General features: G+C 54.9%; 1 protein-coding gene across 1 annotated transcript in view; it reads right to left on the minus strand.

Annotated features, from left to right (window-relative positions):
- The window catches only part of St8sia2 (ST8 alpha-N-acetyl-neuraminide alpha-2,8-sialyltransferase 2), a 67916-nt gene extending 56783 nt beyond the window's left edge, over positions 1 to 11133 (minus strand). Inside the window, exon 1 of the mRNA XM_004852721.3 lies at positions 11036 to 11133. Within this exon, the coding sequence (XP_004852778.1) occupies positions 11036 to 11133 (98 nt within the window). The remainder of the gene's footprint in view (positions 1 to 11035) is intronic.
- Positions 11134 to 11493: the final 360 nt, after the last annotated feature.

Below are 11493 nucleotides of genomic sequence, written 5' to 3' on the forward strand. Positions count from 1 at the left end.
CTGGGCAATCTGGTTGTGTGAACATCACAGAGTGTGTTTCCCCACCTTGACGGTGTAGCCTGCTACACACAGATGTCATACGCTGCAGCCTGCTGCACCCAGGCCACCAGCCCGGACAGCACATTAGTGAATTCTGTAAGCAGTGGCGCGCAGGGGGAAGTGTTCGAACATCAAAACACAGAAAAGGTACAGTAGAAATACTAAGTAATAAGCATTTCTCAGCACCATTGTCATCTTAGGGGCCACTGGGTCAGTGTGCAGTCATGGGATTGGCTGAAGTGTCCTTACTCAAGTACACAGGGGTGCTTCCCCCAGCAGCCTGTGCTTGCTCACTGCCTGGGTCTCGTTATCATGCATGTTTAGACTGCACGGGCTGAGGCTCAGCATGTCTACCAAAGCTTCGATGATGCCTATGTTGCTGGTCTGAGGACCGCACTTTGAGTATGGAGACTCCAGCCCAGTGGTTCTCAAAGTGTGGCTGTCAGAAGGCCTAGCAGTATCAGTCTCACCAGGAACTTGTCCAAGTGGTAAATTCTCAGGCCCCAGAGCACTCTGGGGTGGGGCCCACAGTCTGTATTTAACAAGCCTGGGAGGTGATTCTGAGGCTCTTTCAGGTTTGAGAGCCATGTTAGGGACGCCTGCCAGCTGCCACAGCACCTGCTCATCCCTGCTCTCTTGCATGCTGTGGGGCTGGGGCCTGGCTTTGCCTGGCTGTGCCAGAACCCGCTTTGGGGATCAGGATTTTGAGACTGTCCTTCTGGGTTCACCCTTGAGCCCCAAACGCAGTTTGGTTTTGAGGCTTCTGCTCTGCAGGCAATGAGGAAAGGGACAGTGGGAAGCTGGACTTGCATCCTCCCTCTTCCCTATCACTCTGTGCTTTCCACAGCGAAGGTGGCTGAGACCTTGCAGGGCCTTTCCTGAGTGCAGACAACATGGCCACAAAGAAAGTACGCGTTTGCACTTTGCACAGTGCAAAATCCCAGGTGTCGAGTGTCTGGGCCACTTCTAGCAAGTGTATCCAAACAGATTGGCAGCAAAGAAATGCCTTATCTCCCGCATTCCCTCCCTCCCATGCTTTTTGGCACCATATTATTTCTTAAATGAAATAATACTCACTTTGATGCTGCTTTGTTAAAAGCACAACTGTGCTCTTAAAATAAATCAACGCGTCTTGAGCACCTGCCAGGCATTCTTCTGGCTGCTTTCATTTGTGTGTGTATTCAAAAAATTGTGGCAAAATACACATATCGTAAAACCTACTATCTTAAATATTTTTCAGTGTGCTCTTCAAGGATGTTAAGTGCACTCACATGGTGCAGCCATCCCCAGAACCCATTCATCCCACAAAGCCAAAACTTCGTATGCACTACTTCCCCATCCCCCATTTCTCTGTGGATTGATGGCTCTCAGTACCACGTGCACCCAGCGTCTTACATCATCTATCCTTTTGTGACTGGTTCATCTTACTTAGCATCATATCCTCAGGTTTGCCCGTGTTGTAGCATGTGCCAGAATTTCCTTCCTTTTTAAGGCTGGATACTATTCCACTGTATGTATAGACCACACGGTGTTTATCCAGTCACCTGCCAAGGCACACGCTGATGTGACTATCATGAACAATGCTGCTTCAAGCATGGTTATAAACTATGTGGTCCGAGTCCCTGCTTTCTAACTTACTGGATATATACCCAGAAGTGAGATGTCTAGATAACTGGTGATTCATTCTATGCTAGATTTTCTGAAGAACTATCTTACTGTTTTCTGCAGTAGCTGCACCACTTTACATTCCTATCATTTGTGTGTAATCCTCAGAACACCATGAGTTGGAGACCATGAACCCATTCTACAGATCAGGAAACTGAGGCCCTGCAAGGTGAGGGTACCTGCCCGAGGTCCCACAGGTCCTATTTGTCTGCAGAGACCATGCAGGCAGTATCTGCAGCTTCTCCAGATAGCCTGTGTCCTGCAGCCTGCACAGTGAGTGGAGCTCAGGGATGTCTTAGTCCTTATGTGTAGAGGTAGGGCAGCCGGGAAGAGGTATGTGGAGTCATTCTGGTACTGCTGGGGTCAGAGCCAGGGAGGGAGAGCACTGGGAGGCTTCAGACAGGCCTGCTTTACCACTAAGCCTGGCCTTGCTGGCCTTTCCCTTGGGGACAGCTGATAGTACACACAGTCTCCAACGGAGTTTCTTTCTTTGCTTCTGCTAGGCACTAAACATTTGGATTAGGGCACAGTTTGGACACCATCCAGAATTCATCCGAGTCAAGTCCTAAATTTGGGGAACCTCAGAGGTGCAATAGGAAGGCCTTTGCTACTCACAGGACCACGGCAAACACAAGTCGCCAGCCCGATGTATCACTTTACCAACTCATTTACTGCAGGCATCTTCTGCCTTCATGATTTAAGCTAGGCTGGCGTTTACCAAGAAAGGTATGAACCAGCGCTGGTATCACTTCTCTCACTGCAGCCGATGTTCTTTTCTAGAAACCAGAGATGGAGAAACCCAATAGTGCGTGCTCACGCCTCATGGGCACAGTCCAGGTGCGCCTGTCCCTTCCTCAGTGTCATGGAAATGTGGCATCCAGTGACAATGGCTGCCACTGTGCTGGGTGGCTGTGCTCCTCTGGAGTCTTTTCTGTGCCTCGAAAGTTCCTATCACCTCTTTCCAGTGCCCCTGCATGGCACAGAAAGTGGAACAGAGTGGAGGGAGCAGGTGGGCAACAGGATGGAAAACTTTGGTAGCAACACAGCCCAGACTGGTGGGCTGGGGCCAGGCAAACCTGGTTGCAATCCCAGCTCTTCCTTTGCTAGCTGGGTGACCTTGGCAAGTGCTGGGTCCTCGCTGAGCCTCCATTTCCTCTTCTGCAAATGGGGAAAGAGCGTGGTCAGGAGGATTGAGTGAGGTGACAGGTGTGGGCTCTCAGCAGGCAGTTCAGCGCCCGGGAAATGGGGCTCCCTGGGGTGAACCATCTCCCGGCATGAGGCCTGTCTCCTTCAGCAGGCTTGCCTGGCTCCCTCTTCTCCCCTCTTGTCTCCTCTCTCTCTCCTTCCTTCTCTCTCTCTCTCCTTCCTTCCTTCCTTCCTTCCCTGGCCAGCCTCCACCAGCCAAGGGAAGCAGATAGTGCCAGGCCTTCTGTCTTTCCCCAGAAGAAAACACCTCCAGGCCTTAGTCATGTGTGTTGTTTTTCCCTTCTCTCAGTGTGTATGTGTCTTTCTCATAATGAGTTGGTCAAACAACTGCCATGCTCCAGAGCCTTAGCTGGCAGGAGGGACAGAGGGAGGCAGAGGCAGTGTCCTCACCCTACATTAAGGTGTTTTGGACCTGACATCTGCAAATTGTATCGATCTGTTCAGCTGCCACAACCCACTGTGGCCTGGGCTCTGACATGCTGTCCCCGAGTGTCCCTCAGCTTTGCTGCCTCCTAGGTTTCCCCCACAGACCCCTGCATTTATTTCCCAGGTTTGTCCCTGGGAGATACGAGCCTATGTATTTTCTTCACTGGGTATCATTTAATATGCCATTTCTGGATTGTTCTCCCTGTTCTCTGGCGCCTACATTCAAATCCCAGCCCTGCACCTTCTGAGCCAGTGTAACTTCAGCTGTGCTGTTTAACTGCTCTGTGCCTCAGTTTCCTCATCTGCAGTACAGGGACGATAACAACCTGGACCTCATCAGATTGCAGGGAGGCCTGCAGGGGTGAAGTCAGCGAACGTGCTGAATATCATGGGTTGCATGAGGGTGCCCTTGCTGCTATTCTCTGTGGGCAGCAGGCTCCATGGGGCAGGAACTGTGTGAGGGGCATGCTCTGCTTTCTAAGTCATCCCTCAGTGTACTTTGGGCCGGACCCCAGACGGTTGGTGACATTTCCAAAGCCTTGGGGAGGGGCAGCATCGGTTACCAACCTCTTCACCCAAGGAAGAGCATTACAGGCACCATCTGCCACCACTCTCTGCCTTAATAGGAAGGACATCTTAGTCTTTAAAAGGAAAGAGAACATTACTTCCGAACTAGAAGAGTTCTCAAGTAATTATAGCTGGCAACTTTAACTAACCAGTCTTGGCTTGGTGTGCTTCTTCTCCTTGTCTTTCTTTGCTTTTCCCTTCCGGATTGACACCTCTCTGCACATCAGTAGTGGGGGACCACAGACCTGGTGATTGTTTCAACCTCCAGCTACTGACTACGAGGCAACAGGAGGAGGAATGGCAGCCTTGAACTTCCAAAAGGGACCAGGAAGCAGAGCTCTGGGTTCTTCCACTAACAAAGCACTGGGGAAACCACCTGACAGGGAGAGGGTCACTCTACCAGGGGCACGTTTGGAACTCAGACAAGCACAGGCCTTCGTAGCAAGGCAGATGCTGGGCTTCCACGGGGCACGAATCAGGACCCCAGGGGCTTATGAGAGTGTCTGGGAGAAGCCAGGGCTGCCAACGTGCAGTACAGACCTGTGTCAGGTCTGGATCGCTGCTCTTCCGGCTGGAGCCGTGCTTCACATCACTGCGAACTCAAGTCAGTGACAGCTGAGGGTGAGCAAATGCTGGGACTAACAGGTCCCGTCAGGACACCGGGCAGCTTCTGAGCCGGTGACGAGTTGCAGGCGACTGGGGAGAATTTAAAACCAGCCCAGCTGCCAGCCAGGGGAGTGGCTAATCTCAACGCTTAAGGACAAAGCCCAGCACCAGGGAGACAGCAAGCTGGCCCCAGACCGGCAGTCAGCCAGCCACAGGGGACAGCGGCTCCCTGCAGCAGGAGACGGCCGCCTGACTCACCCGGGCAGTGGCGTGCATGCTCCTGTGCGTCCAGCCATCCGTCTGTCTGCCTCACGTTTGCTAGAAGCAGTGGAGAGAGCTGCTTCTGAGCTAACCTAGGGCCCACACGGCTATCCCTGTCTGGACAGGGGATGGCCAGCGTCTCAAACTAAAAATGCCACTTTGGATGCCCCATGAGGGACGTCCTGGGGCTGTACACACTTCGAGGGGCCCTCACAGTTCTCACGTTCACTGTGCCTCCAACACTCCCCTTCCCACACCCTTTCTGGGGACCGGGGCCCTTGGCAGCAAACAGCTGGCCCAGGTCCCAGCTTTCCTCTGTGTTGGTACGGAGGTCCCTGGGGTGGCAGTGACAGAGCAGGACAGGGCAGCACAGCCACAGTGGCACTCTAGGCAGTGCCAGGGCGAGCAGAAGTTCCGAGTCCAGACTGCGCATCTTTGCTTTTTATTTGAGCTGGCAGCGACCAAACACACCCTGAATCCTCCTGTTTCACAAACTGGAGTGGGGCTTTCATTCCCATTGGCCTGCTTCCAACACTGTGAGCCAGTGAACAGTGTCACAGCCAGGATGTCCCTTCCATGTTGGACACGGGAAAAGTGGTGGCTTCTGGGTCAAGCCAGGGATGTTTACTGTTATTTGAAGAGCACTGGGTTTTGGGGAGCAGAAAGATTCAGTGCTTATTTTTGCTATGCCCTAGCCCAAGTTTATGCATCCAGAAAATACTCTATGGGCTTCACTGTGTAAACTGTGTACTTATCAACAGGCGCCAGGGTTGAGGGATAAATAAAGCATAATTACGGACTCCATCTCCATAGGATGTTAGCCTGATGGGACACTAAGTGTGCACATGGAGGGGCAACTAACCCACACTGAGAAGAGCGTAGGATCTGGGAATGCTGCGCACGAGTGATAATACCAGACTTCAGCCTTGAAGGAGGAGATATAGCAACCAGAGGAAAGGACTGGAGACACGGCAGGGGCAGCAGGAAGGAGACTTTGTGTTGGGGCCTGGGGGGGAGACGGTTGTTCCAGAAAAGAGAACCAGCACGTGCAAAGGGACTGAGGTAAGAAATCATGGTACAATTTACAGAACCCTGAGCAACACAATGGTTGGAGCCCACAGAGGCAGGAGAGAGAGGCAAAGGCCAGGTGCAAGTCTTTGTATGCCTCGCTAAAAGCAAAGAAAGCCTTTAGAATTGCACTCTCTCTGAGAAATATTTATAATTTGCAATTTACAACACTCCCAATTTGTAAAACCTAAACAATTTTAAAACCTAGCAACCCTGCTTTACGAGGGGGAAAGACGCCCTGAGTTCTGAATTGGTTTCTAGGATGTATATCTATTTACAATTTAAATTCGATGCTAGGAACAGTTGGCAAGTGAGCGAGTGAGTTAAAACCAGACCTTCACTCTCTATTTTATCCTCTTATTGTGTTTATACTTGAGTGACGTGTATCAAGACGAGGGAAGAAAATGGGCTTTTTCCAAATTAAAAAACAACAACTTGTATCACCTTGAGCAAACATATATTCTCCCTACAAAGTGCCAAGACTGCAACTGCTCAGGGCCACCTTCTTTCATACCCACCTGTTCTCACCCACCTTGCCTCCCTCCCGGCTGGGGGCTGTAGCTGCTGCCTGCTCACCGATCTGGCGGTGGCTGACGGTTAGAGCTAGCCCCTCTCCACTTCTTACTTTTCCACACAAGGCTTGCCGAGTGGCAGGGTCCTGGCCATCAATGCTGACTGGTCAGATGTCCACTCTAACAGACTGGAGCCAGACAGGGACCAGCTATTGAATAGCTGTACGATCACCCTCGCTCCAGAGGCCTGGATGCCCAACTGCATGGCGCAGAGAAGCAAGGACGTTCCACTCAACTGACTTGGGAATCAGCTTTGCAACGGGATGGGAGCTTCCCCTCCTCCAGAAGATTTAGGCCAAAGCTCGGCCCGAGAGCCTGGGATGCTCACCCTCCTGGCAGGCTGGGGTTAGCATGGCACTGAACTTGGGCGGACCAGAGGGACATCTTGGGGGAAGAGTCCTGAGTCTCTCTTCAGCCCACTTCATTCACCTTTTCTCATTCTAAGTCACTGGGAGAAATGAGCCCTTGACCATCCTGCTAGCTTGCCAGGTCCTCTGGATCATTCCTTCCTGGACTGCTTAATTCTTTTTCCACAGTCAAGAGAATGGGTTTTGGCCTCTGTAGGGGTGGGGTCAAGGACTTCCACATTCCATGAGCTCTTTGAGCCTCTGTTTCCTTATCAATGAACTGGGGATAGCAACAGTACCCAGCTTGGGGGTTTGGTGAGGACTCAGTGAAGTAGTGCTATGAGTAATTAGCACAGTACCTGGCACACAGGGCTCAAGAGATAGTAGCTCTTGGTGGCCCTGGTATGTGGCCATTGGGTTGCAGCAAGAAGGAACAAGCTAATGTCTCCCAGGATCTTGGGGTAGCGCTCGGCTCTCAGCAGGCACTCAGTTCATGCTAACCATCACTGTCATTATCATCATTGTCACGAGTGCTATTATTATCACTGGCTGCTTATTTCTTCTTTAACCAGAGCTCTGTAGCTCTTTGATGATGACAATAGTTCATTTGGGCACGAGGGGATTGGGTTACAAAAGAGGAGGCCTGTCCAATCTGTCCTGCTTGTCTCCAGCCAGGGCGTGAGCTTGGATAAGTGATGTTATGTCTCAGAGTAAAGCAACCCAAATGGATAACAGAAGGGGAGATTTCTACAGCAGGAACCCTTTCTGTCCTAGGGTTTATGAGTCTCACTTTGCCTGAAGATGCAACGTATGACCAGTGTGAGTGAGACACAGGAGGGATACTCATCTTAAACATTTTTTTCCAGTACTGGGAATTAAACCCAGGGGCCCTGAGCTATGTCCTCAGCCCTTTAAAAAAATCTTTATTTTGAGACAGGTCTCTCACTAAGTTGCCCAGGGTGGCCTTGAACTCGAGGTCTTCCTGCTTCAGCCTCCTGAGGAGCTGGGATTCCAGGCATACACCATCATGGCCAGCCCAACAGACCTTTATTGAATGCATTCTGTGTTGTGTCCATTCTGGGAACACAACAACCACGCTGCACACGTGCCTCACGGAGCTGACATTCCAGACTAAAGCTCAGGGGACAACCAGAAGAGTTCAGCCTACATCCGGGGCCCTACTGGTTTTAAAACTTGGGAGGTTGCATGGATTGAGCATGGCATTCACACAAAGCCCCCTCCAATTTCTGGTTGGATTTCAACATGCTCCTTGACTGCCAGGCAGGCCTCTCAGGTGTTCCGCAGAGAATTTGTCTTTGTACATTTCTTTTCCACAGTCTGAGCTGTACAGAAGCAAAAGAGTCAGAAATGGAGCTCTGAAAATAATAGCTTAGGTAAAGAGATGTGTCTTGAGCAAAGCCCTCAAAGAAAGCCTGGGCCTGGCCACACAATGTATGATTCCTTGGGCAGGACAGGACCTCTGAGGCCAGCACATCAAAAGCCTCATTTTCTAAGAAAGGGAATCAAGAGCTTCAGAAAAGTGGACCTCAGTTTTATTCCTGCAGACAAACATGTGTAATTTGCTTTCTTCTTTCACTTTTTATTCCCTAATCTTGCCAACATTTACCCCAAAAGTGGTCCCTCCATCTTTCCTTTCTACCTCGAAGATCACAGGGTCCCTCTGTCCATTGTCCCCCAGACACAGCCATCCTTTTACCGAAGGAAGCATTGTTCTCTCCCAGGGTGACACTGGCAGGTAATCTGGGATCCTGCCTAGCACAGGCTGGAGCAGGTAGAGAAGGGTGGGTAGGGTGGGCGTGAGCACCAGGGTTCAGGGTTTCCCAGGAAGGCAGACAGGCAGGAGGACAGCCCTCTTGACAGCTCTCGATGGCCTCTATGACAGGAACTTACTGGCACCAGGCCTGGCTATTCTGAGTTGGGGTGGCTCCAGGGCTTAAGTGACTATGCTAAACCTTACTTGTAAGTGGCTAGAAGGTGCTGGAGGGATTCTCCTCTGCCCCATCCATCTTTCCTCTCCCAGCCATGGCGAGTCCTAGGCGAATTTCCTTTCCTCTGGGTCAGAGAGAGGTGGGGCCCACTTGGGGTGGGACTGGAGCATTGGTCCTGATCTATCCCATGGCATTTAGGGTACTGGCCCAAAGCTGCCACATCGGCCTGGAAGAAGGTGGTGTCTCAGGCCTGGGTGGTGACAGGCCAAGCCCAGGGTCAGCCTGAAGACCAGAGGCAACTGAGGGAAGACAGATGCCAAATGTCACCTGCTTGGCAGTGTTTTCCTAGGATCCGCCCAGGCAGGGGCAGCATAAAAAGAACCCTCCCCCAACTCTGGGGCCCAAGTGAAACAGGTCTCAGGGGATGCACTCAGAGCAGCAGGGTCCTGGGTGTTCCATATGTACTCTGACTGGAAATGCCCTTCTCTGCTCAGGCCCTGGAGTTCTTTCCTCTATACCCTGCTGGAAAGGCTTGATGTGGGGAGTGGAGGTTTCAAAAGCATGTGCATCAGGTGCAGTGATCTCCTGATTGCACTTCAGAATTCAAAGTCCCTGGGATGTGGAAGGTATTCAGGAAAAGTTCAGGGAAGGGATGAGCCAGGGATGCCTGCATGAAAGGGGCCTTACAATTTTATAGCAGAACAATAGGCAGCTGCTGGTCCCGCCCCCTCACACCCGGAAGGTCAGCAAGTGATGGGGACCAGGCGTAGCCCACACTGGGGAAGACCACCAGGCACAGCACCGACTGTCTTGCCAACCCCCGGGCTTGCCTTCCCTTCTCCTCTCTGACCCACGAGTTCCAGGCGAGGGGCAGGAAAAAGTAGCTCGTTTCTCCGGCTCTGCGTGGGAACCGGTGGCACTTTGCATATTAACTCTCCAACATTTCGGAAAGTTTTCCGAGCTTTTGGGGAAACCGAGGACAGAGAGGAGGAAGCGGCAGACAGAAGGATTCTCCAGGCACTATGGGGCCCACAGAAGGAATTGTGAGGTCGCGGAGATGGGCGGGGGCAGGGAGAGAAGGAGAGAAGTGGCACCTGCCCCAGGTCAGAGTCCTTAGGGCCTTGGCATCATGGACTCAGGACGGCGTCTCCTTTTCTGGGGACTTGACAGAGTGGCGGGGCCTCAGTGCGCATCGATAGCGAATGAAATGGCACGCGGGACAAAGGAGGGGCGCACGAGGCGCGGGACTCTCAGGCGTTCAGCGCCACGCTGTCCCACAGAGGAAGGGGAGGAAGCTCCGCGCGGCTTCGGAGACGTCACTCTCGGATCCTCAGGCCGCCCCAGCACCCTCGCGGCCTCCCCACACCTGTCCACCGCCCTCGGGAGGCTCCAGAGGGGGGCCGGGCTCGGCTGTCAGGCTGCGGGTGGGGCACTGAATCAGCCTCTCGGACTCCGGGCGGGCGAGAGCGTCCCGCGCCGCAAGTGCGCGCCCGGGGAAGTCCCGAGCGGGAGCAGCTGGGGGTCGCGGTGCCGCCCCGCCTCTGGAGAGGTCGGGAGAGCCTGGGGGACTACCGCGCTCCTGGGGCCCCCAGAGCCCACCCGGCGGCCGTACACACTTTCCCCAAACGTCTCCGCGCAACGAACGCGCGGCAACCCCGGGGTTGCTCGGGACGACGCCGGGTTGGCCGAGCGTCCAAACCTGGGGGAGGGTGGGGGGCTCCCTCCAGCTCGGCGCGCCCTGCATCCCGCGGAGCCGGTCCCACACCCGAGGGCGGGCGGCGCGTGTGCCGGGTGCCGAGTGCCGCGTGGGGGACACTCCCCTTCCCCGGAGCTCGTGCACAGTCCCCGTCCTCCGCTCCGGCTCGGGCATCCCCTCCCCCGCTCCGAGATCCCCGCGCGGCCCCTGCCCACTTTGCCAAGGCGAGAAAGCGGCCGAGCCAGAGACAAAGAAACTCCGGCTTCCCTCCACGCTCGGCCCCTCCGCCCGCCGAGACACTCCCCGGCGCCCTCCCTCGACCCGGCGATACTGTACTCGGACCCCCGGGGAAGGGGTCGGGCGGGCGAGTCAGGTCCCCGGCGCGGGGCGGCTGGAGGCTGCGGAGCACCCCGCCCAGGGATACCCACGGCAGCCGCGCCCCCATCACCTGCTCCCCAAACCGTCCCAGGTCCCTAGCATCGCCACCCCCAGCCCAAGGCGTCCCCCACCTCTCCACGAAGGGGCCGGGGGGCGCGGCGCACACAAAGCGCGGGGGGGGGGGGCAGAGCAAGGGTGCAAAGGGGGATCCCGGCAGGGCTCCTGGCCGGAGCCCAGGAGGGCGCAGCTATTTACCCGATTTCTTCTTCGATCTCCGAGATGTCTGCGAAGATGAGGAAGACCACCAGCAGCGTGAGCGCGGCCAGCATCCAGCTCCGGAACTGCAGCTGCATGGTGGGCTGGAGCCCGCCGGGACCGGCGCGGGCCGGCGGAGGAGCGGGGCTGGAGGGCGCGGCGGCGGGCGCGGAGCCTCGCGGGCCACGCGGAGCCCGGCGGACCCTGCGCTCCTGCGAGTCTGGGCCGGCAGCAGCGGCGGCGGCGGCGGCGGCGGCGGCGGCGACAGACCCGCGTTGCTCCGGCGCTGCGCTCCCTCCGGGCTCCTGCCCGCCCCGCCCCTCTCGTCCCCTCCCTTCCCCCCGCCCCGCGCCCGGCTCCGCGCGCAGTTTGACCGCTTTGCACCGCGCCTCTCTTCGCCTCCTCCCACCAACTCCAGCGTCCAGCCGCCAGCCTAGGCTGCGCCCGCCTGGCTTCTT

Source organism: Heterocephalus glaber, unplaced genomic scaffold (genome assembly GCF_053883595.1).
Source record: "Heterocephalus glaber isolate CG9 unplaced genomic scaffold, H.glaber_assembly_v1.0 deba00001531, whole genome shotgun sequence".
NCBI classification, from domain to species: Eukaryota; Metazoa; Chordata; class Mammalia; order Rodentia; family Bathyergidae; genus Heterocephalus; species Heterocephalus glaber.